At 36.2% G+C, this 25,946-nt stretch overlaps 2 protein-coding genes across 4 annotated transcripts; one reads left to right on the top strand and one right to left on the bottom strand.

Annotated features, from left to right (window-relative positions):
- The first annotated feature begins 3,217 nt into the window (after positions 1 to 3,217).
- On the top strand, positions 3,218 to 5,931 carry LOC135843816 (uncharacterized). 2 transcript variants are annotated; one of them, XM_065361846.1, is made up of 9 exons: positions 3,218 to 3,636; positions 3,723 to 3,835; positions 3,949 to 4,090; positions 4,188 to 4,313; positions 4,418 to 4,520; positions 4,637 to 4,786; positions 4,866 to 4,993; positions 5,075 to 5,181; positions 5,266 to 5,931. In XM_065361846.1, exons 2-9 carry the CDS (start codon positions 3,723 to 3,725, stop codon positions 5,711 to 5,713), a joined length of 1,317 nt encoding a protein of 438 aa, XP_065217918.1. In that variant the 5' UTR covers positions 3,218 to 3,636; the 3' UTR covers positions 5,714 to 5,931. The 2 variants fall into 2 exon arrangements, with proteins under 2 accessions (XP_065217918.1, XP_065217909.1); XM_065361837.1 differs by having other exon boundaries at positions 3,219 to 3,623.
- Positions 5,932 to 6,363: 432 nt separating this feature from the next.
- Positions 6,364 to 24,224, bottom strand: LOC135843752 (tyrosine-protein kinase Fer-like). Of its 2 annotated transcripts, XM_065361756.1 has the most exons (13): positions 23,061 to 24,224; positions 14,593 to 14,689; positions 13,580 to 13,766; positions 12,070 to 12,207; positions 11,785 to 11,985; positions 10,200 to 10,374; positions 9,919 to 10,110; positions 8,753 to 8,950; positions 8,438 to 8,614; positions 8,139 to 8,352; positions 7,728 to 8,003; positions 7,503 to 7,625; positions 6,364 to 7,406 (listed from the first exon to the last, which is right to left on the bottom strand). In XM_065361756.1, the coding sequence occupies exons 1-13, from the start codon at positions 23,448 to 23,450 to the stop codon at positions 7,264 to 7,266; spliced, it is 2,511 nt and encodes an 836-aa protein (XP_065217828.1). In that variant the 5' UTR covers positions 23,451 to 24,224; the 3' UTR covers positions 6,364 to 7,263. The 2 variants fall into 2 exon arrangements, with proteins under 2 accessions (XP_065217828.1, XP_065217837.1); XM_065361765.1 differs by lacking the exons at positions 10,200 to 10,374; positions 11,785 to 11,985; positions 12,070 to 12,207; ... (1 more) ...; positions 14,593 to 14,689; positions 23,061 to 24,224 and having other exon boundaries at positions 9,830 to 9,951.
- Between the last annotated feature and the right edge of the window lie 1,722 nt (positions 24,225 to 25,946).

The raw sequence follows: 25,946 nt of genomic DNA, 5'->3' as shown, positions 1-25,946 counted from the left end.
TTTCAGTTGTTTTAAACGTGTTTTAAACATGTACAACCCTGATTCTGCATCCAAAATCTAGCCGTCATTTCCTGCGATTTGAATTATTCGGTACCACCTCTTGTGTTAGAATGGCCAAGTATTAGAATGGTCAAGTTGTAGAAAAAGAGGGAAAAAAAGGGAAAAATATTTTTGTTGCCAACCCACTTTGTTTGGAGAAGAAAATTTTGTAAAATAATTAAAATGAAAAGTAAAGCCCAAGTATTAGAATGGTCAAGTTGTAGAATAGTCAAGTACATATTAGAATGGTCAAGTATTTGAAAAATAGGGAGAAAAGAGTAATCTCAGGGCTTAAAACCATTTGGATTTTATTGGTTGTTGTGGTAGGTGGTTTTTAAAGGACTCAAAAATAAATGGTTTTTGGTTATGGTTTCTGAATTGGTTTTCCAATCACAAACCATAACGGTTCCAATTGGTTTTAAGGTTTAGGTTTCAAAGTTTTTCTGGTTCTGGTTTTGAAATGGTTTCAATTTTTTTTAATAAGGTGTGGTTGTGGTTTTGGTTCTGTAATAATAGTTTTTTTTTTTGCGGTAGTGGTGGTTTTTCACATCAAAAACCATTTCAAATTTTCAAATGGTTTTGGTGGTTGTGGTGGTTTTGATATCAAAAACAATTTTGATTTTCAAATAAATTTATACAAAAACTAATTCAGGACTACTAAAAGTATGATTTGAGACAAAAAACCAGAAAATTTCCATCACAGGTCTGGAAAAATTGAAAAAAAATAGCAAAAACCAAAAAGAACCATTTCATGAATTGGTTGTAATTGGTTATGGTTACATTTGAAAATTGAAATGGTTGTTGTGGTTGTGGTTTTCTCCAAAGAACACAACTTTTTGGTGGTTTTGGTTGTTTCAATTCAAATTTTTTTCCCAAATGGTTGTTTTTAAATGAATTGGTTTTCATTTTTTTCAAATATATTGGTTTTTTGTTGTTGTTGTTGTTTTTGAAATTTACAAAAAGAAGTTGAAATGGTTGTGGTAGTGGTTGAAAGTTAAAACCAATTAAAAACAATGGTTATGGTGGTTTTATTTGGTTTTGGTTTTGGTGGTTTTAAGCCCTGAGTAATCTGTTATAAGTTATAAAAGGATGAGGAAGTGGTACTTAGACTTACTACTTTTTTGGATAATAGGGTACAAGGGTAGCCGTTTTCAGGGTTGGGGGGCATTGTGTCCGCTCACCTCGGCTTCGCCTCGGTTGCGCGGGTCGCTTTGTTGTTCATACTATGTCTGTTAACTTCCCTCGGCCTTCGGCCTCGGTGAGTACAGTTTTTTAGAAACTACCGCAGGTACTGTCTACTTCATTTCATATTTCATCAATTCAACTTCAAGTTTCTGAAGTTTCCCAACTAGAAATTAGAAAATAAAATAAAATAACTTTTCCATTACGGGCATTACGTTACGACTTACGACGTTACGAATAGTATAGTCGGTACTCGTCACGTTCATCACGCTTGCCGGCTTGCGGGTCCGGCACCGGCTCCGGGCTCTGCAGAATCCGGGAATGGAATTGAAACGCCATCCAGATTCCAGTGTGTATCAGATGTTCATGAACATAAATTTGATAAAAAATGAAGTGATGAAGTGAAAGTTCAGCGCCAAAATTTGTTTTCAATTTTCATCATCTTAGATTATCCTTACGAAAGCTCTGAGCTGTATAAAATACTGAAATGGATCCCCAATCAGGTTCAAATTCAAGTAAATATACCAATTCATGTACTCGTTGTTGATGTTGTTGATACTTACGCTCTAACAGCATAACTTAAAAGTGATTTTGTTTGTTTGATAGCAGTAATGGAGCTTTACGAGAGCACAGTTGAAGATTTATGTGAAAGTCGTTATAAATACAGCAATCAAATTAGAAAAAATCTCTCTGACATAACGGATCGGGATATACTACGAATGGTTGGTGAATTTTCGTCTTCGTAAGATTTCTGTATGTTGTTTTCAAATAGTTTTTATTGTGCAATAATGATTGTAGAAAAAAATGAAATTTTCATTTGAGAGATCCCATGCTAGACTTCCTGACACAAAGATCAATTTCCAGGTCAGTACGAACTATGGCAAATTTTCCGGTGAAAGCAGTTTGAAAACAAATCAGGTATTTGATATATTTTTCAAATTCTTATTAATTTTATTAGCCTTTTGTTGACTGAATTGTTTCGATTATTTTAGTGTAAAGATTTGCGAAATGAAATTATGCAGCTTAAAGAAAAATTAAGAAGAATGAAATCGGAGGAGTAATTCATTTCAGTTCGCGTATTCTATATATTTAATTTCCCTAAACGAGCGTATCAAAAGTGAATTCAATTGTTTAATATAAGAGTATGTGACATATTTTTAAAATGTTTAAATTTTTTTTTGTAATATTGGTTGGTTAAATTTTTCAAGCCATACTTTAAGAAAATTGTTATTATCAATGGAACGACGAATCTTATTCTAAAGTTTTGATATTTTGTTTTTTACCTGCTACTCATTGACTGCATTTAGTGCCAAATATCTCTAATAAGGTGAATAAATTAATTGTAATGTGAATAAATTATTTGTATCGATGTATGCATTATACGTTCTTGTAGAATGAACCATGTATATTATGTACTGTGTTTGCAATTCCGTGTAGTATGGAAATGGAAATAAAAACATAATTTGATTAATTACATCAAGCATTGGTTGTTTGTAATTTCACTGGTACTTGAATTGTAAATTTGCTCGAAACTAGCGTGATAGAAATTCGACAAAACAGCTATTTCGATTTCGAATACATTAATTTTGCTCAATTTTCAGACGGAATTTTTGCAGTTTTTATCTTCGATAAAAAGTTTTTGTGGGGGGAGGAGGATTTCTGAATTTACGGAAATTTGAATAGTAAGAGGAATTCATTGAGTTTGAGAAACTTGGAAAGAGTGGAAAGTTCCACACTAGATTTCAAAAATTTTCGTTTTTCAGATGCCTGGCTGGCCAAACTGATGAAAGTTGAAAAATGAAAATTGTGAAAATAAAATAAAAATAAGCAGAAAGAGAATTTTTCAATATCATTTGCAAAGTTTAAATTCATTTAAATTAAAAAGAATTCAAATACGATTTTTTTTCGCTCGCCAAAATATTTAAAGAACTTTAGCCAAATTCGCCATGATTGGTTTATTTTTTAGTATAGCCGCAACACTGATGCGATAAGTTTTTGAAAGTTTTTGTTATTGTTGCTTATCACTCATTCTCCGAAAAAAATGAATCGAAAGTTCGAAAGAATGAAAATTTAATTTGAATTTTGAAAGTTCAAATGTTTGAATTTAGTCTATTTTCGAGCGAATCTATACTAGTTTTACTTTACATACCGCCGAAAAGATCGCGATGAACTCTTAATAAATCGAAACCAAGTTTTTATTAGTGATCGGTGTTATCGTTTTATCATTGTTCAAAAAATGCATTGTACTTTTCAAAACGACTCTATTTAGTACTTTTTATCATTTATCGTGCTAGAGCTGCACCGTCGTCTGTTTGATACTCCTCTTCAAAGTTTATCGTGAAGTTTTCTGTGCTCATGCTATTAATTGCTACCAATTTGGCCATTATAAATAACAGTAAAAGGTAAATTATCGCCGTGAGTAAGCGATGCTATTTTCTTGAAATTTTGTTTTATGCAATGACGATAATGCGAATATTAATACGTATTTCATTTGATTTTAGATGACTGATTCGTCGAATAAAGAACAGATCCTGGCAACACCCGAACGAGTCAGTTCAAAAATATCTCCGAACGTTGTTGATTCCCAGCTGAAAAACGTGATCAATTTCTATCAGTAAGATTACGTCTATATTCTTAAATCTATACATACATAAGTACTTGAAAGTACGCTTTTGCAAAAAAATAACTCGCGTCGCTCGCCTATTCATCTTGATTTATTAATCGCAGGAGAACGCCTGAAGTTGAGAAAGACTATGGAGGAGGAATTTTTCAAATGGGAGATAGTATTTACTTCTCATCGGCAGAAGTCAATAAATTGACTGATTCGTCGGCCGATGAATTTCGAACAGAAATGATGGAAGAAATGTTGGTACGTTACGTATTTGCTCGTTTTTATGCCATTACGATGCAGTCGAATGCGCTTATTATAATTCCAGGGGTGATTCAATTTTTCAATTTTTTTGTAGGATTGGGAAACATACATGTACTGTAAAGAAAACGAAGAACAGAAACGATGTTCCTCCATTGTCTGTGATGATGTACCGATTCGAAATCAAGACTGTTCTAATATTGTTATTCAGTCATTATCTAAGGTAGGTATTAGTCAACATCGCGTTTTTTCTATAAAAAAAATCCATTTCTAATGATAATACTTATCCTTGTTTTCATTTTCTTGGTTGGAACTTATACATTATAGAGTCGTTGTAACAATTTATACAATAGTAGTTCGTATAACGGACATGGCGAATCGCAATTCGTGTTCAAAGAAGATTGGGATCTTGAAATAGACGAACAACAAAGTAAGGCAATTCTTACGAAATGTGATATTCAACCGTTTGGTATTTTTTATATTCTACGTAGAGCTTTTGTTAATTAGGCTAATTTATATGATTTATATACGTTAATGTTCCACCAGAAACGAAAAGAGAACGCTTAGCTCTCGAAGAAAAGTCCATTGGAAATAAATACTTCAACGATCAAAAATACCGAGAAGCGTTGGATTACTACACGAAATCCCTTAGCTTATTGCCCACTACAGATGCGTTCAATAATCGAGCCATGTCGTGTTAGTTATAAAACGCTTTCTATTCTGGCAGTTACTCGATGTTTGTGCCGTTTCTCTATTGTTATGGTAATTTTTTTAGTTATGAAATTGAAGAATTTTGCGGCCGCGGTTAAAGACACTAATGAAGTGCTCAAAATCGAGCCGAATAATTTGAAAGCTCTGTATAGAAGAGCTACAGCGAGAAAAGAAATGCGAATGTACGAAGAGGTAATATATATCTCGCCCATTGAATGTATTCGTTCGGTCATTTGTTTCGAATTAATCTTTTAGAATTGTTTTCTTTTGTAGGCGTTGAAAGATTGCTACAGTGGGATGGAATTGAATCGTAAAACATTTCTGAATGTATTTAACGATATTAAAAATGAAATGTCTAAACTAAACGGCAAAAAGTACAGGTGCGTCGAATCTATCGTAGCGTTTTAGTTTTTTCGAATAATTATTCCATTTATTCGCGCCTAACTGTTACAATATTTTTTTAGTATCTGTCCGCTGTACGGTTCGAAGAAAGCATTCGAAATCGATGTTAGTCAATTGTTCGCGTACGCGAATTGCAACGAAGCGTACTTACTAGAAGTAGATAGAACCGGATGCACGCGATCCTGCATTTGTGGATATTGTACGGAGGAAAATCGAAGAAATAGGAATAGATCTTCGGCGTTAAGAATAAAAGAAAGAGAGCGTTGGAAAATGCTAACCGTTGGTTTATTAAACGAGATGAAAATCACGTCACCTCCGGTCGCTAAACCGAACGACGCGAGTACCTCAGTTATCGTCGAATCTAGTATCGCTGTGAACGACGATTCTTGCACCGTCGATCGTCAAATAAGTCAATCGAAATTTGACGAATTGAAAAATGTAGAAAATATTAAAATGAATGATGCGCAACAGGATGCTCAAATTAACAGTAGTACGAGTATTAAAAGTTGATGAAAAAGTATCGCCGCGCCGATTATGTTACGCTCGATCACGTTGAGTTATTACGCATCGTTCGACGTTTTACGTCTTGCTGTTACGCATGCTGGTAATGCTCTAATGTATTTTTGTATAATTGTCCGATTAATGTTAACGATTACGTTGTTTATTTGGATTTTTTTAATTTAGTTTTTTATCCGGGCTATAATAAGTAAAATTTATGAATTTATAAATCGAATGGTTTCTTCGGTTCGAGTTTTATGCTCTCCGCAGGCTTCCCTGTTTTGAATTACTCGACCGAAATGAATGAGAAGTGTTTGGGTCAAGTTGAGTATTTCTCCAACAAATTATTGTGATTCAGTTTTGCAAGTTAAACTTATCGCTTACTTTCTAATTTTGAAGGAGCAAGAGTCTATAAATCAATCGAGTAGAATTCCACGCGACGAATAACTTTTAGAATGAAGATGATCGGCAATCTATCATTTTCGCAACTATTAAATAACAAACGAATTTTAATGAATTTAACGAATTTTCTCATTACTGAACATGGCTTACCCAAATTAATCATTTGACTTCTCGTAATTTTATTGAATGGCATCGTTATGTCTCGAAATAAAGTCACCTGTAACTATTATAAAATATAAACTTAACAATAAAAGTCAACGTAAGTATAAAATAAATTTTAATAACGCGACGATTGATAGGTAATTATGAAAAATGTAAACTTAAACGCGATAGAAAATTTTCGAAAAACAGTGCAACGAAAATACGAAGGATCATTTACGTATTTCACCAATTTGTTGATGGTAATTCATCGCAGATGTTCAAATATACTAATTTAACCGTACAAAAGAAAGTAAAAAGAAAATAATACGGCACTATAATCGTTAAATTAATTGTACCTACATACGTAAATACGAGTACATACTTATGTAGCAAACAAAGAAAAATCAGGTATTGCTATAGGATACCTAGGTATATAAGTACATAATAATAAAATCGTAACAATTATTATTGACTAAAAAATAATGAAAGACTGTCGGTTAATTGTAAGTACGAGTACGAGAACGAGAGTACAAAATGCGTATTGCGTAATGAGTATAGGTAATGTAATAATACGAGTACGAATACCTAACGAGAGTAAAGACGAGCACATTTAAATACTTAATTACCTAAATAACGATGAATCGTAAATCAACGTAGTCTACAATAAAAGACATGTTATAGGTAGATGATAGAGGGAAAACAAGTAAGCCTACTTAGTTGAAAAATGAACACTATCACGTACCATTTTATAACTTACAATACAATCACTAATTCGTATAAAAATGCGTATTACGTATGGAACAATGTAATAGGGTAGGTATAGATCTAGGTACAGGTAGTACATACACATACATAAAAAATATACTGCTACCACGGCCACGTTCAACTGCCTTGCACACATATTTTGAGTATGTTTCACTGCAGTGAATCGTGTTCGAGTTCAAAATATGTACGAGTATCACATCACATAAATGAAAGAAAATCGCCCGAGTATTTGAACGTCCGTAGGTATTAATTGTTTAAGAATACGCATCGGTTAGCACTTCCACAATTCTTAGAATATCGTCGAAGTGTGGCCTGTTTTCGGGCTCGTATTGCCAGCAATTCTTCATCAAGCTGTACATTTCGTCAGGAGTTCCTTCAGGAGCTGGCAAACGATAACCTACGTACAAAGCGAAACATTTTTATTGCATTACGTCAAAAAAAAAAAAACACGAATGGTAGGTGGTTACACGAAAATATAATATAACATACGTACCGGAATCAATTTTTTCTCTAGCTTCGGAATTACTCATGCCTGGGTAAGGATTTTCACCTCTTGAAAATATTTCCCACGTTAAAATTCCGTAACTCCAGACGTCGCACAGTGAAGTATATTTCCCTATGAAATTTTTTAAATAGAAATACTAATAATAATAATGCACTAATGAGTAGGTATACCTATTGTGATAGATTTGTTACCGAAGAATCGACGATTTCTTACCAAAGTTTAGAGCTTCCGGAGCAGTCCATTTGATAGGAATTTGTTTCATACCGTCGGATACGATGTATTCTTCTTCTTCGCGCGACATACCGAAATCCGATATCTTGACGGTGTTATTTTTACCGACTAGACAATTTCTGGCAGCCAAGTCCCTGTGAATGCAATTTTTGCTCTCTAGATAACACATACCGGCTGCGGTGTCGCGACACATTTTCAGCAATTGCAAACTCGACAAAGATGTGGAATTTTTTCTTAGAAACGTTAGTAGACTGCCGCCTAGAAGGTGTGTATAACGAATTAGCACCAGTTCCGGGCGTCTTATTACTTATCTACCTACCTACCTATTCGATAATTAATAAGGAAGGTACAAATAATAATGTGTTAATATGCGATTTACAAGGAAATACCAACCTGGTACCAACTCCATCACAATCATGATTGGTTGCTTCTGAACGCAGATACCGATAAATTTCACAATATTCGGATGATCGTACTGTTTTAGAATACGTCCTTCGCGTAGAAATTTTTTCTTATATTCGTCCGGAACGGTGACTCGACATGTCTTTACCGCCACTTCTTCGTTACTCGAAAGTAAAATAGCTTTGTACACGTCGCCGAAATTACCCTGGAAATCGAAAGCGGAATTAATTAGTCAAGTATAAGGTAGGTACTCGAACCTCTAGATGACATCGGCCATCGGCCTAACGCACTTTGCCTATTTTTTGTAATTTATGAACATCGTCGTTATTCAATTCCCATCGCTCTCTCTGTATTGGTCTTTTGAGTATAGCGCCCGAACGATTCGTAACTGCTATTCCGTTATGGTATTGGAAATTGATTAATTCTTGTATCGTCGGGAAGGACGGTCCTTCGAATCTGTATTCACCCTGCGAATGCGAATAATAATTAATAAACGCACGTAATTCGCAATGTACGTACACGTAGGTAGAGGTACCGAACCTAGGTGGCTAGGTACGGTTTCATAGCTTGAATTAAGTATAATGAATTTCGTTGTGGTTACTCACGTCGCAAGTTGTTTGTACAATGAAATGCTTATCACGTCCGCCCCACAAAACGGACAAGACAGCCTGATTTTCATCATTTCGCACCGTCTCTCGAACTAAGAAATCACCTTCGGCGCGAAGCAATCGAACTACTTCGTCTCGAGGCAGTACACCGTGAAACCATTCTTCGTCCACTAAAGATCTCATCGAAGAACCTAACTGTTGAATACATTCGTGAAAAAAATCAATTAGGTAATTCGAATATCGTAGGTAAGGTATACGTATTCATTATTAAGCAGTCAAATTACGGTAGGTAGGTAGGTAAGCAAGCGTCAATATCTATATAAATTTACATGCTGTACTTATGATTAAGATGTAGGTATTGTAAACAGCCATATACATGTTGCATTTTGTATAAGCATTATTAACGAATGCAACACCGAATTAATATAGGTACCTAATAAACTGCATTGTGATTTTGCAGGAAGCGCGACGTTGAAAATGTTGGAAAAAATTAAAGAGGAATTACTACCATGTTTTTTTTGTTTTTTTTTTTTTCAAACATACCTAAATAATATTAGGTACACCAATTCCTCTCCCAGCCGATTCATAGACGAACTTGAAAACCGTTGTCGAGTAAATTTCTGAAAGAATTAGCCATTCATCGGCGATCAACTGGTGAGAAGGGTACCGCAAATGTCCAAGGTATGGGTAAGTATTAATTTGAGAAAATAAACTGCGACTCCTTTCGTTAGCTCATGCTGCTCGTTGAATTTTTGTATGATTTTTTTGGGTGATAGGTAGGCTATCTGGCTATACATAATTATGTGATTTGTAATCTAGAGATCGTGCGAGGTGTGCTACAATACCTAATGCTAATGCAGATATTTTTACAAATACGAAAGCGGTGTAAACGGCGAAATTGCAGTATACTCGTATTTTTTACCCGATGACACATACCACTTATTTCGCATCGGAGAGGTCGTATGTATTAGTCTTATTAGCAAGGCAGAGGTACACAGTTCGTTATTCGCACATACGCGATACAGAAAGCGCAAATATCTATTCTGGTTAGAAAAGAGATTAGAGTACTCGTACATAAACAGTAAAGAAGATTCAAACATTGGTATTCGCATTGAAAAACAGCCCACGGTCAATGGTCAATAGGTATGGTAGTAGGTACGTACTCCTGAACTAGGCTGTTCGTTGGCGCTTCCGTGGACACTGCGCGACTCCATTTCTGGCGAATTCGGAGCCGATTTCCGGCGAAAAGGTTTCCATAATTTATCGACAATGCTGATCTGCGACGTAGGCGATATCGACGACGAATTCTGATGCAGGGACGATAAAGAAGCGCGTTTCAAACACCTGTTCAAAGGCTGTAACGAACCAGTAAAATCGAGTATGAGTCGCTGCGCTGGCTCGCTGCTCGTTACGCTGCGTCGCGTCGACATTCGAAAAAACTGACCTGAATATCGTTATTTTGTTCGAAAGAATTATCCAAATCGCAACCGTTGGGTAGTTCTTCGCAACCGGTATCCGATAAAGCTTTTCGAATCACTTCTATTTGGCGAATTAATTTACGTTCTTTGCTACGAAGTTCGGAAATGGTTAAATTATGGGTAACAGCAGCGGTGGCCGTACTGCAAATAGAGGTAAGAAATATACAAGTTAGTGTTAGTGTATAGGTATTAGGTAGTAGGTTCCTAACCAAAACGAAATAAATTAAGTGTTCCTACAGTATTTAGGAAATAATGGGTATCGAATCGATATCGAACGTCGCACTCGTGATGAAAATTATCACCTGATATGAAGTTAATTATAAGTACACACACAAATGTATATTGTATACGTATAGTATAGCTTTGGCTACAGGTAGCACCTTGTCGTTCATGAGTTCGCGCGAGTGAGATGACTCATTGTAACACTAACCGCTACACATTCTTTCTACTCGCATAACATTAAGAATGAGTCGAAGAACTCGGCTCGCTGTTCGCGTGAAAACAATTCGTAGGTATAAGTATATAAATAGGTGATATTCTATGTTTTACTCGATATAGAATAAAAACACAAAATAGAAAAGACTTCTTAGATCTGAACCTGAAATGAGTTCGCAGGAAGGGCCAGTGGCCCGTATACGTACGAGTATTTCAATATTCTCGAACTTTTCTATTCCTAGTTCTGTGCATAAGATTTCAGTAGGTACCATACATCTTGTCCATTTTTGAAGGCTCAAAACGGCCAACATTTTGATTTTTCATCCATAGCTCTATAAATTACCCAGATATAATATGTACTTGAGTAAGAAAAATGTTGAAAAAAAAATGTGAAATTCCTACCAAAAAAGATTTTTTTTAGTTGAATTTTTTTCGTATGAGCTTATAAAAGCGGAAGAACGTCATTTCTGAAAATTTCTCGCAACCTTATTACAAAAATCATTACACAGATGAGATTTCATCAAAATTCACATAAAATTGCATAAAAATTAGATTCGAGCCGGTGAAAGTTTTTTTTATTTATTAACGTTGAAATAGAGAGGGTTTATAGGTTATTTTTGTATTATCCATCAATTACAAAAAAATTAAAATTTTTGGTTCAAAAACAAAATATGAAAGAAGCGAAAGTGGTTAGAACGATTGCATCATAAAATCAAATTTGAATTGACACTTGACGTTCCCGAAAATCTTTAAGGAAGTTTGGGAATATTGAAATATGTACGTAGATACCTTATATGTATGTATCTACTTTCCTGTGCCTACATGTACCTATGTATACAATATGTACGAAACAACGAAACTTTCCCTGCTTGTGAATTTTTTTCATCTTTTTCTAATTTTTTCTTATATTTTCAATAAATTCTTTTCTCACTAATCAGCTGCTCATAAATTTGACAGAAAGATCAAAAATACGAGTGTCTAGGTCTAGAGAAAAGAGTCCCTTCTCACACACTATCTAGCTGTTACTGAAACTGTTGCTGCCGAACTCAAACTCTATATAGGTACCATACCTATACGATACACAAAGTATGTAGGTAGCACATTGTCGACTCTTACTTGTTATCCTTACTGGCATTCAGACTGTTTTGGCACTCTTTCAACGTCATTTCCAATTCGTTAGCTTTTTTCTTCAACCACTCGACGGTCAAGTTATCAACAGTTAGCTGATTTGGTAACAATTTTCCGGTTGTATCTTCGACCAAACGATTGTCGAATGTGAAGTCTTCGTTTTCATTCGTCGAATTTGCAACACTGCAGCTAAAACGACGAGGAAAAAAACAACAAAAATAAAGCGATTATCTAAGCGAGTGCGAAAATTTAATTTATCGAATCGGCTCGTACTTCTGTTCGTTGATTAACATTTTGTATTCCAGTGGTGGTTTAATGTTATTAATAGCGTTCTCAGCGTTATTACAACATTCTGCAAACTGCGCCGCTGGCACATTCCAACACTGAACTAATTCTTTTAGCAGCGTTTGCCTGTAAAATGTAGGTACATAATATAGAATACCTTACACATTTGTACGTAAAAATGAATAAGAGGAAATTGCGCTGAATTAGATACACCTAAACCCATTTTCACGAAGAGAAAAAAACATTTTTTTTCAAAAATTTCAAACGGTGGTGAAAAATAGAAAAATTTACGCGACTAAGGTTAAAAAATATTGACAATTGAAAAATGACGAATGTTAAATAATGAACATTTTTTCCCCCAAACCAATAGCGATATTTCCAAGCGTGAAAACTTTGTATGTACCTAATAAACTATTTTGATTATTTTAATTTTTAGATTGCATCCTGTACACGTAATAGTCGGAGCAGATGCTGAGATGCGTTTACTTCGTTCCAAATAAGTTTCAACAAGCGATAAAAAAAAATAGAGAAAAAACGAGCTCGACTCGTAATTCGAAATTTAAAAATATCATCGCGGGTTGTGGCGCACACAGCTGATTACGTCGATGCCCGATGCGGTCACCTTGTATTGTACATACTACATACTCATACACATACATACGTAAAATGCGCTCACAAACTTACGAATTCTCGTATCGTGTATTTTAGTCAAAATTATTCATCAGTCACACCTTCCTTTTTCTTAAAAAAAAAAAAACAATAACAACAACATTGTAGCTAATTACAGCCTGTTTAAGACTACCTACTTGAAATTACATCAAATTTTACTCTCTGATTAATTTAAAAAAAAAAAAAAAAAAAAAAAAAACTCAACGGATGGAAAATTTGGCTTAAAATATTTTTTTAAAAACTTGAAACAACATTTTAAAACAGAGTAGGTACCGTACAAAATTTAAGCGCTGAATTGGTTTTTTAAATTTTGAGAATTTTTTAAAAACGCAAATTTGGTCATCGAATAACATGAAAATTGTACTCAAATTAGATGGAATTTAAAATGTAAGCTATCATATTATGTCATCCTGAAGTCTCTAGTAGATTTTTGAATGTTCCAGTTTTTAAAAATTCTGTTGAAAAACACACCGATTAAATTAAAAAAAAAAAAAAAAAAAAAAAAAAGGAAAATTTGGAATTACGATTAATTTTTTAATCTTTGTTCGAAGTTGTTCTAGAGTCAGGAGTCTCCAGCAGAGTTTTAAATTTCGCTCATTCATCTTAGACACGACGACGATTTGATTCGGCATCAACGAAAGCGTTTCGACTAAATCGATCGAAAAAGTCGCGAATACGTTTAATTTCGAGTCGGTAGAATGGTAGGCGCTGAATTTTATTTTTAGAAAGCTATTAAAAATGTACTCGAGTCATCGAATCATTATTTCAAATACCTACTCGTAGGTACTGTCTGTTTCTTTTGAAAAAGTATTTTATTCGGATGGCTCACCATGTGCACATTAAATCTTGAAACACGGATTGTTGTTGCTCCAGCAGGCACGGTAATAAAATGGTATTAAAATCTTGTCGCGTTTCTTGAGCATCGGCGATTAATAAAACATATTCGTTGTGCACTTGATGCAGCTTTCTGCAGGCTTTTTGACATTTTTCGCGCACGTCTTTGCCACTTCTTCCAACTGAAATGCACATGATAAATAGGTAGGTAATTTGTTTACATAATTTGGCATTCATATTCGAGATGATCATCTAAAAAGGAAGATTTCGTAACCGGCAGAGACATTTATCGCCCGAATAGAAAAAATTCACGGGAGCATCCGAAACGTACCATCAGGATGAACTTCGAGAGCTGAATTCAATTTTTCGATTTTTGATGTTGTTTTTTTTTCAAACTCAAACTTGACCCAATTTTTTTTTTTTTTAAATATAGAAATCTGATGAAATTATCTCCTAGTAGAAAGGTAAAAATGTGAAATTCAATTTACGCCTTATTTGGCGCCCTGAATCGATTGTTGGTCGTTTCGGGCCACTCTTGAGCGTAATTTCAATCACAATTTCATCAAATTTGTTTTTTTTTTCTCTCAGAAAATGAGTCAAATTTGTATTTTTAAAAATCAAATCTGAAATTGGTGACGTACTAAATTTTTGCCTTCTAATAGATACAGTTTGGTGAAATTTTGAGTTTTGTTTTTTTCATTTTCGTCTCTCAAAGTCTGTACTTCTACTTCTACCTACCATCAAAAATTCGCCAAAAATTGAAAAATGTTGGCCGATGTTGTATTTTTGCATGCACTTTCGATTTAGTTTTGTCAAGTTCAAAAATCGTTCTTCTAGTTGGGATATATTCCTTGCGAGCTGTTTGGAGTGGTGGGCAATAGATTGACTGGTCATGGATTCCATCTCATCTGCGAGTACCTACCTTAAAAAAATAGGTGCTCAGTCCCTACTCCCCACCACGTACTTTTAAATAATTTATAGGTACCTACATAATAACTGAAAACTCACATTCGAAGTATTGTTTCTCAAATCTAGACCTCAGCAATCGGTATTCGTCCAAGTATCTGAAGTAATCGGATTTTTTCTTCATCACCTCTTCAGACAACTGCAAAAAATGACAATTGATCAAAACTAAATGTAAATTGATTCGAACAGTTTAAATTTAGTCAATTGGCTATTAATAGCTAAAGCTACCAAGGTATATAACTTAATAGGTACCTAAATAAGTAGGTATATGCGGAGTATTCGTATATTAACATCCGGAAATCGTTGAAAATCGTGCTATGAGTAAATCTACTGGGAAATTGCGAAATTTGAAATTTGTTCCGATAAAAATGTAAAAGTTTGGAAATACAAATACAATGCAGAAAGATGCGTTTACCTATACCTAATTTAAATTAAATCGATCACATATTTGCCCAGCCACGTGAGATTAAAATAAATCGCTCGATATCGTATCAAATATTGGTCAGTTAATCATAATATGGGTACTGGGCAGATGATACGAGTAATTATGCCTAAGCACAGTAGGCCGTGCCATACAGCATACGAGTAGGTATAGGAAGTAGGAACCTAAATCTATCCGTGTTATTACAGATGAAAACAAAAATCTAATGTCCGAAGATGACTCACCAGTCACCAGCCCCCAATCAGCACTCACCAGCGAAAATGGACAGACAAGCAGAGAGAGATGCCTACTTGATAGGTAGGTTAGGTAGATGGAGATTGGAGAATGAGTAAGAGTAACTTGTAATTTTTGCGTAAAAATACACACTTACACAGGTACAGGTAGTTACAGGTACAACAATAACAATATGAGCGAGCGCATAGCGCATGTAAGCTGAATATTAGATGCTATTACCATTAGACACACCAGTACCACATACTCGAGCGAGACTTCTAAACAACAGTAACAATAACGACGATGATGATGAGGAGGAGGAGGATGATGGTCGTCTTGGTCGAGCATTATTCAACCCGAACTTGGAACAAACGAGTGAAGAAGTTTGGTTAGTAAGGAAGCTGAGATATAGGGTACATAGGTACTCGTATACGAAACAAGTGTAGCACACCTCGTGTGGCGTCATACGTAAAAGACTGGAAATGAAATGAAGGCTCAAAACTACAGCAGAGCAGAGCCAATTCTGTGTAGCTTTACACTTTAGTTACAGAAAAGAGTGGATGGTAGTCACTATTGCCCTATTGCCTAATGCCTGGTTAAGGTGTGTTTATTGTTCGAGTACCTATCCCTAACGTAAGTTTCATTATCACGTGAAATATGAAAATTCTCAAACCATAGAAACAGACTAGCTATTTCAAAAAAGATCAAATGCGAAGATGAATTACTTATAAGTATGTATGTATGTATATGTATATTGTACAGGTTGTCCCTCTCCTTCGAGGTGGATTTTGTTTGCCGAGAGTGTCGTCTGAATCGGCGCTGGCGCGGGCGCGGCGACCTGCGACCATCACTTGTGATCATTCCCACGAAGTACCTCGCATCGTACATTTACCTACACTTACAATTATTTTTACGTCGTCGAATAGATCGAGTCGAGAAGGCAGTATGGACTATGGAGGGCTAGGGCTATGGCTACGGCTAGGGCTGGCGTTAGCGCGGTGTTCGGTGTTGTAGAATCACAGAGTACACGTACAGTCAACAGTGCACGTGCACGGTGCACTACCCAGATCCAGTTTGCTTCCACACACGACGTTCCGCGAAAGCCACAGCCACAGCCACCGAGCACCGAGCCCACCCGCGTGCTTCTCCAGAAATAGAAGCGAGGACCGCTTCGAACACTTACCACCTCAAAAAAACCCGAATGCAGCGTGAGCGTAGGTTTCTTCTTTCTGTCAAGTGCGAATGCGAATAAGCCAATACGGCAATACTCAACACTGGCAGTGGCACCACATACGAGTAATATGGTACGACTAAATTTTCATTTCTCCGTCTTCCACAGTCACAAACATACGAGTAATGTATCGTAATTCGTAAGTAATGTTAATGTACATAGACATACGAAGGCAAAACGGCTCCTCTCACGAACACGAAAACACCCTTTTAGATTTTTCATCTTCAAAATGCTCAAAACCAAGTGAAATATTTTTAGACACAAGATCGCATATTCGAGTAGATATACTTTTCTTTAAACCAAATTTTTAGCTCCCCCCCCTCCCCCGCCAACTCAGGCGTACGAACTCAAGTTACAGAGCAAGATTTCCAAAAAAGCAATACGTAATTACACCGAATGACTGAAACAATCTTCATTGCCTGTTGTTTGTAGACTGAATGAATGAAGTGCAAAAATAGGGACCCCGAAGTTTGTAAGTTTCATCATAATATAATCGCCGGAAACGAATCAAAGAATCGCTCTTGAGAAATTGAAACGATTTAGATATTTACGAGCGAGAACTCGCCAATTTTGGAAAAATGGCATGTAATTGATCAAGTGGGTCATTAAAAAGCACTAATCGCAAGCATACGTGCTAAAGTTAATTAAGACGAACTTTATAGGCACCGTTTTTTTTTGTTTTTTGTTTTGGAAAATTGGAATTTTTAAAATGTCGCCGAAGGCTCCAGAACGGCTTGAAACTATCTTTAGTCGAGATAACAAGTTGAAATTGGGGTGTACTGTGAATATTAGCTTTCCAACTTCATTATAGGTACAATTTTATGGAAATCTCAATTCGAGTTTTCTATCTCAATTTTAAAACATTTCGATTTTCCCCATTTTTGACCAAAATTTGATTTTCAAACATTCAGAAAAAATCCAAAAGTACATTTTAGCGTCTGAAATACTCGTATAGGCTCGTATACCTAATTATACAATATTTGTGATCTAATTTTGTCCAGTTCAAAAAATTCTCAGCCAGTTGGAACATCCTCCCGTGTGAGAATAATTTCCATCTCACAGACGCTATTTGAGGTAATTTTCAAGAGTGGAAATTGTGAAACACTGGCTTCAGTTTCAAACGGTTCCAAATTACGATCGATTATCATCGAAAAAATTTCTTTTAAAAAACTATTTTTTTCAATACCTACGTATTTAATAAAAATTCTAAGATTTTAAACTTTGCTAGACAAATGAGGTTTCTGCAGCTCAAAGATCCAAAAAAATGTTCGCGGCCTTGTCACATCATCTCGCAATTTTTTTATGAATCCTCCATCTCACAGAACAAAAAATTAATGAAAACGATCCATCCCTTTTGGACAGTGTGAACAGAACGATATCATTAATTTCAACCCCTTCGAATCGATTGGCTGAGGTGAGGGGTGATATCGAGCCATAAAAAACGATCGTGAGAACAAATAATCTAATTTTGCAGTTTCCGAGTTTAATTAAGCTCGAAGATGTCTTTGAAAACTGGAAAATCACAGAATCCGATAGATCCTTCAAAACGACTTGAGACCGTCACCAATCGACTTTGGGAGGTCAAAATGTACAGTATGAAATAAATTCCAGCTTTAGGTAGGTATATATACTTACCTCAATTTATTTAGATTTTGATTTTCGAAAATTTTTTCAAAATTAGAAAATAAAATTCAGCGTCTAAAATAGGTACGTGATCTGGTAATAGTATATTTTCGTGCATTTTTTCAATATTTTTTAAATATTTGGTTTAATAATTTTCCTGCAAATTGGCACAGACTTGTTTTCATTTCGTGAATTTTGAGGTACAGAGCGAGGGCAAGAGGGCGGGAATATTTATGAAAAAATATGAAATGAATGTTGCGGGATACGCGAGAAATTTTGTCTGTTCACAATATTATCCACATTTTGCCAAGTTCATAACAGGTACTACAAACACCGTATAATTCGAAACTTCCAGACCCACAGGACAGGAGCAGATGAAATTACCAAATTTTTCGCGATTGCACGCATTATAATTGCCTATGTACATATTATTGACCACACACATTATTGTACCAAGTTGATATTATGCCAACGCCAACGCCAAGCTCGCGAATGTGGCAAATCCGGTAATCAACAATAGATATTGGATCGGTTATGACGTTAGGAACTTTCAAGGTCAGTCCACATAACGCGAACATACCTATTAAAAAGGCAAGAAAGAAAGGAGGAAAATGAAAAAAAAAAAAAAAAAAAAAAAGATGGAACGACCAACGAGTGCCTATGTACGTATACGTAATACCTCATTCAATTTATGTAGACAATCATCATGTACGAGTATCTACATTCGACACAATAGGGTAAGGAAGGTTTATTATGGAGCTGGCGATGGCGGACCGCGGACGAATCGAAATTGCTGCATGCTGTGCGCTGATGCCAGCTACCAATTTTACAGGTACAGGTACCTTACCTACAGTATAGATATATGTACACATATTCGTGTATGTATGTACCTACTAATAATAAGTATGGTACCTTTCCTATATCCTGCAAATACGAGTAGGTATACCTACACAGTAAATTACCAAAGTACCTACAATATATTTTATTTGAAAGAAACGCCGTTTGCCAACCCAACAGATCAGATAGGTACAGATACCACAGCAGCAACAGAGTTAGGTTGAGATTAGTACCTACTACCTACATACGTATAAATGCAAATGCATATTGCAAGCTCGACAGATTCACAAACAAGACTTAAATTCGTAATGTAAGCAAAAGTCCTCCTATTACAAGTAAGCCGAAGCCTTAAGCCGATGAAGCGTCAGTCAAAAGGTGAATGGTACGTGGCCGAAAGTTTAATAACCGCTATACGCGGCCGCTGCCGCTGCCGCAGCCGCAGCAGTAACAAGAACTCAACTCCAATCTGACTAGTGAATAGCAACAGGTTATATGTATGTAAGTTGATAAAGTATGGCCGTGACCTCGCTTGTTTATGTCTGATAGCTAATATGTTCGTCATTACCAGCCTCTCTCGAGCTCGACTGTGTTGGGCCGTTTGTCAGCTAGAAAACTTGGTTCGTCTTCTTGCTGCGAGTTAATTCGTATCGCCATCGCCATCGCCATCGTCCACATCCAGAGCATTTTTTTTTTGCACATCCGCAGAGGCAGATGGACACAAGACAGAGACACTGTTCTCAATGGCGCGGTGGCGCTGCGGCCTGCGAGGTGGCGGTCATCAAACGCCCATGTCCAAAATAAACAAACCGTGTACCTTTTACGTACGATAGGTACCCTACTGTTTTTTATCAAATACCATAAAGTTACTGGTTATTCACCGAATTGTAATGCATCATAATTATATTCTCTAATCTTTCCCTTTTTGGTTTTGTTCTTTTCTTCGACCATGCACCACCAAAACTAAGTATAACTACTTGGTACACGAATTTTTTTTTCAATTTATTCGTGTTGAGATCGAAATCTTGAATCATAAAGATTCTGGCTTCAGCAAGTGGGTTACTCCATTTCATATCAAATCTACTCGGTTTATTGGGATCGAACTCTGGTTTTGCTCATTTTTTTTTTTTTTTTTTTGAGAAACTTAAAAAGTTACCGTCATTGCCCCCCCCCCCCCCCAATCCCCCTGAAACAGCTGGGACGTTTTTTAGCCGTTGAAATTTCTCGTCGTAATACAGAACTTTGGAGTCTGGTTTCTTGGTAATGCTACAACTCGGAGAACATCTCTGTTTGCACTTTGCACCGTTTCAAAGGTAATCGACAGCAGTAAGAAAATATTTACCAAAAATTTTAAAAAGTTTAAAGCTGCGATTTTTTTGAAAACTCCATTTTTAAACGCTTGCCAAATTTCAGAGTCATACCTATTCTGAATTTTTTTTAAATCCAGGAAGCACGCATTTTTATGACATTTTGTGATAGGATTCGTGAAATCATGGCGTGCAAAAAGCTCCAAAATTATGAGTCAAAATGCGAGAGAAAAGAATTAAAATGTCGTGTGATAGGTATACGTATACTGTTTTATTTGTACCTACTACCTACTCGTACATACTTAATTGAAAGCGCTAAATACGAAGTACGAAAACCACTTTTTTGATTCGGGCCCTCCAAAGTCGGCACTATCGTCAACAATTTGCAAAAAAAAAATCAATTACCTAAATGGCATGAAATATATCAGCATACAAATACGTATTTTCACATACAAAATCTGGTTTATAAAAGATTTGTTGCTCTATTTAATGGCTCACTATCGATTTCGACATTTTTTGAACTCTCACTCAAACTTTGCGAACCTCATCAGCAAAACTTCGCAGCAGTAAATACCTACATCATAAAAATGCACGCTTTCTGTTTTTGTTTTTCATCAAATTTTTAAGCTATTGCTCTGTAATTTGGTGAACTTTTAAGAATTGAGCTTCAAAAAAGTTCAAATTATAACTTTTGATACTTATTTGTGGCACTTGCAAAAAAATTTTGAAACTACATTCAATTCTCTTTAAAACACGGCAAACAGATTGTCCCCAAGTTGTAGCATTATGGCGAGAAACAACTGCTGGAAAAAACGAACCCCACCCCAGTGACTCCAAAGTGGGTTGGAGGCGGTCAATGAATGAAAATTATCCTTCTTTTGTAGCGCGAAGAACCCTATAAAAAAATGTTGAGCAAAATCAGAGGACTGGACCTTGAAAGCCAGCTCATTTGACATGGAACCTCGGGTGACTCGGGTTATTTTCAAGTTTCGCTTTTTTGCGCTTATTTCATTCCACAGAGTTGCTAGATTTCGTGAAAGAATAATTCCACGTTTCTTGATTTTCCCCACATCTCCTCCTCTTCCACAGATAGGTAAGTAGAAAAATCAACAAATGAAAAAAAGTATCGTTTTTATTCGAGAATTTTCCATTTTTGTGTTGTGTGTCCCTTTTCAAAAAAAAAACGTCAATCGGTCTCTGAAATGATATTCAAGTCCCATAAAACTGGAGAGAATGAAAAATACATTATTGTAGTCTGCAAAACGTTTCTGCTCGGAATCCTTCTGAAAATCCTTCTAAATATTTGTAACCCCGCTTTCAAAACATTTTCCTCGGTCCACCAAACAACGTTCCTTCATGTTTTTTCAATTTTTGTCCCCATTTTGAAGGCTCCGCATCTTCTAGAGAAATTTTAAAACTCTCGAGGAATCGAAAATCGCTCGAGAGGATTCAAAATGGTCAAAAATGATGGAATTCGGTCTGGAGAGGAAAGTGGGCATCGGATTCAAACTTAATTATTAGGTATCATTTTTACTAAAACTGAAAGTAAATACGAGTACATAGGTACATGTATTTACAAAAAAAAAAAAAAAACACGAGATTTTTAGGAAACACCATTTTTGAATTTTCAAAAATCCTCAAAAAAATCGAAAAATCAATTTGGACGGTTGAAATTCGGGTAACGAGTGTTCCAGTTCGCGCCTTTTCCAAAAATCACTTGTTTTCCTCTCTAATCGGAGGCGGACACCTCTCGAATGGTTTCCTATTAACGAAAATTTCTTTCCAGTTGAAGCTAACAAAAGACTATACTTACTGTGAAAAACTCCAGCGTGTTGAACTGGCAATACATACCTAGCGACGTCTAATACGAATATAAACCATTCAACTCTCAAATTCTATCCACTCGTATACTCGTACCTATATTATGCTTCAACAAAAATTCGCAATTTTGAAATTTGAATTTCGAATGTATTTCACACTAAAAATCGAACAAAATAGCGTCTAATTAAGAAGAGTACCGAGTATAGAGAGAAAATAGGAAGGAGGAGACTAGTCGTAGCACGAAAAACACGCAATTAATTAACATTGACACACAATGACAATACGAGAATACGACCATAAAATATGTTGATACCTCGTAAGTCATAGCACATACTTCATTTTACATACGAGTACAATTACAATACGAGAAAATAAGGCAACACAGGCACATAATTATTTAATACTGGGACACCTCGGACATCCTTCAAGATTTTCTGTATAGGTACCTGTGCTTTCGTTAGAAAGGGTCAATATAGGCAGCCGAGCCAAAATCGTCTCCAATTAATGTACCTTAAGAAAGGCAATGCTCGATTCAAGTTCAGAGAGCTGTAGTTACCACCTATCTACCCAGGTAGAAAAGTTTAGACACGATTGAAAAATGAAAAAAAAAATCGAAAAAATCTACGTATTTTGAAATTGGCAATAACGACCCAACCAAAAACGTCAAAAATGAGTGATTCGTAAAATGGTCTTGCATTTTGATGGCAGTGGTTTAGGTCGAGGCAGAATTTCAATATCATCAGGGACTAGGACATTCCTCCCAAATTGGGTTGGGTTGGGTAGGGTAGGAGCTAAAGCGAAAAACGCGAGGAAGTTTACTCCTCTTTGAGCATCCGTTCATTCTAGAGGCATATAGTTAGGTACCTCTAGAACTGAAATTTTTTTGAGTGACTTTCAACTCAAAATGAAAGTTTCCACAACATTTGGTGGTGGTCAGAATCAGAATCCTCGACATTTTTGATTTTTTTATCATTACGAATTACCTACTCGTACTAAGTATGTTTACCTTATTTACATACGAGTATTACTACCTACTTACGTTGGAGAATTGTTGGCAAAGGCGATTATATTCGTCTTGATAATGTTTTTTAGCTTTGCGTTTCTCATTGTAGATGGTATTGAGCTTATCCAGAGTTTTTTTCTCGATCGTATCGGCGTTACTTCTGAACAACTTGCCCAAGTTTTCCAGTTCTTCCATCAGTACTTTCCAAGCTTTGAACACGTTACTTTCTTTCATATCTTCGAGTTTTTCGACTTTTTGCCCTTGACTGGCGACTGTGCTCAAGGCGGAAGCGTAATCTTTGTCGTGTTTCACTTTCATCACCAGACACCTTCTCATCAATTCTAATAGTCGGATTTCCGAATCTTGCCTCGAAAGTAAAGCTTCGTGAGCTTCTTTACCCTCCAACGTGACGGAAGAGAATCCCATTTTGCGGGCAAGTGGCGACGACGATCTCGAAGATTATACGAGTACGATGCGAAAATACGACGAGTAAATACAAACGATCACTTTGATTCCCAACATTTGTCGTTCGAACAAGGTTTGAATTTCTTTACCGACAATAATTTGGCTATAGGGATAGGTAGTGATTTACGTAGTAGGTAGGTACGGGTACCTATACGAGTATTTGTACATTTATTCACGCTCCAACTTTCAATTTGGCGCGTTAAAATTGAGATGAAATGAAAGCGACCGAGGAGGACACATCGCGAACGCATTCGTCAGTAATGTATAAATACGTAACTAACAAAATTTTCAACTTTAACGAGTCAAATCGATGGGCACCGATTGGAAAAATAAACCAAACGTAGGTATCTTGGAACTGTTGACAAAAATAAGAATCGAGTTACCGGGAACCGCGTCAAGCACTTAACACATATTTTATCACGATAGAAACGCAAACGCTACATGATTATAGTCACCAGCAACATTCGAATGTTGAAAAACGAAATCCGCACTAAATTCATCGCTAATTACCATTTTTGTTTTTTCAGTGTGAAAAAGAAACACTACACTTTTGTTCAACAACGCTCCATAACAATAACAAAACACGTCAGAAACGAACAAAATACAGAAAATGAAAACAAAACCGAAGTTCCGAACAGCTAAACCAAAACCCGCGTCCGCGAACCAGTAACAGACCAGAAGTGGAATGCAATCATCGATCACCGAACAGCGATCCCCGATCTCGATCGGCGGCTGCGAATGAAATCTCACTAAATCTGACCGCGCATATTATTGTCCAATGTTCCTCGTTCCTCCGTTCCTCGTCATCGTGGGATCTCTAGAGTTTGTTGCTTGCTCTGTTGCGTGTTGCAGATACTTTCTTTTCAGGCACTCAAACCCCGAACACGGAACCATAACCAAAACCAGTAACACTACTGAATAGCCCAGTCAAATAGCAGAAAAAGATAGGTGAACCCAAACATTATTGCAATCAAAGGTTTTTTTGGTGAATGTTGTCCAGGGTGGTATGCTGAACAACGTATAAAAGTCCCCGCCCCTACCCCACGAGCTGACGAACCCCCCCCCCACACATACAGTGGATCAAAGCCCCCCAAAATCAGTTTTTCGTCAAGAACTCCTGAAATATTGAATTTTGAGTAAAATGAGCTCAGTGATCATTTCATCTGCTCTCCAATACCTATCAAATGAGCTATCGACCAACTCCCTAGCCTCAAGGGGGTGGCGCGTGGCGCTACGACCCCTCAAAGTAACGTGATCGGTGATTTTAATTTTAATCATTTTACATTTTATGACTTGGGACTTGTAACCTGTTCTAATTGATGAAATGAAGTCAAACTTGGGGAATGGGATTCTTTTGGGAGCTAAAGTTGACCTCTGGAGTGGGGAGGGTCAAAGTTGAAAATTACAGAAAGGTCATCTTTTTGGAGGGGCATAACATGACCCCAAATGGATGAAAAGGGTCCAAAATCATACCATCAGACAGTATTCCCATTGTGATCAACATATCCAAATTTCAGCTTCCTAGGTCATCCCCACCCCATTTAAGGCGGAATTAAGGTGAAAATCCCCTTATTTTGCCCCTATTTTCGGTTTTTTCCATCTTAAAAGGAGGTACATATTTAGAAAATTGAAACGTGCCATTTTGGAAACCCCTGACACCCCTTTCCTAATGACTCATTATGGCTGAAATTTATGTCCAGACTAATAGCCTGTCAACTCAAAAATACGCACATCACATATACCTACTTACTCGTATTTCAATGTTCAATTTCAGCAAAATTGAAAATCTTGGATTTTTCCATTCGTTTTTATCAGATGGAATGATTTTTTAATTTGGAAAAATGTATCCACCCGTGATCACTTTGAATCTAAAAACGTCCCAATTTTAGTCCATGTGTGGCTGATCCTCTACATTTACGTAGTACGTACTACCGAGTTCGTTCGCGTTATTTGAATTGCATATGCTATATTTTTAAGGCGCCTTATGATATTTTTTGCCTCATTTATTAAAATTTAGCGTTTGTTTTTCGAGTTGCCTATGTTATTTTTCTGCAGGGACGTCTCTTATTGAAAAATTGTTGCGTTATCAGCCGAATGAATTTTCCTATTTTGAGCATCAAAACTGTTTTAGAAAAAATTCAATTTTCACGACGCCTTGTGACAACATCGAGGTCGCTGAGTTTGAAAATGACCTGAAAATCGCGCTTCGCTTTACACGCAGTTATTACCAGGGAAAATTATTTTTTGTCAAAAAATCGTCTGCTTTTAAAGACGGAGCGATGGGAGTTGCGAATAAACGCCAGATTCGGACTCGCACATATTCAAATTCGTCGAAAAATATCTTTTACTCGAGTTTATTGAAAATTCAAAAGATATCAAAAAATGAAAACGCCAAAAAAATCATTGTTTAGAGAACAAATTTGGGGTATAGAAGTTATTTGACATGAAAAATACTCC

Source organism: Planococcus citri, chromosome 1 (genome assembly GCF_950023065.1).
Source record: "Planococcus citri chromosome 1, ihPlaCitr1.1, whole genome shotgun sequence".
Lineage (NCBI taxonomy): Eukaryota > Metazoa > Arthropoda > Insecta > Hemiptera > Pseudococcidae > Planococcus > Planococcus citri.
Note: the sequence above shows the minus strand (reverse complement) of the source record. Positions and strands in the feature narration are given on the sequence as shown.

Coding starts and splice junctions, on each gene's coding strand:
- LOC135843816 (XM_065361846.1), top strand. CDS start 3,723: ATGACTGATTCGTCGAATAAAGAACAGATCCTGGCAACACCCGAACGA. Junction 4,091..4,187: donor AAATGATGGAAGAAATGTTG/GTACGTTACGTA, acceptor ATTTTTTTGTAG/GATTGGGAAACATACATGTA. Junction 4,787..4,865: donor CAATAATCGAGCCATGTCGT/GTTAGTTATAAA, acceptor TAATTTTTTTAG/TTATGAAATTGAAGAATTTT.
- LOC135843752 (XM_065361756.1), bottom strand. CDS start 23,450: ATGGGATTCTCTTCCGTCACGTTGGAGGGTAAAGAAGCTCACGAAGCT. Junction 13,767..14,592: donor TGAGAAACAATACTTCGAAT/GTGAGTTTTCAG, acceptor TGTGCATTTCAG/TTGGAAGAAGTGGCAAAGAC. Junction 10,111..10,199: donor AACAAAATAACGATATTCAG/GTCAGTTTTTTC, acceptor GGTTCGTTACAG/CCTTTGAACAGGTGTTTGAA.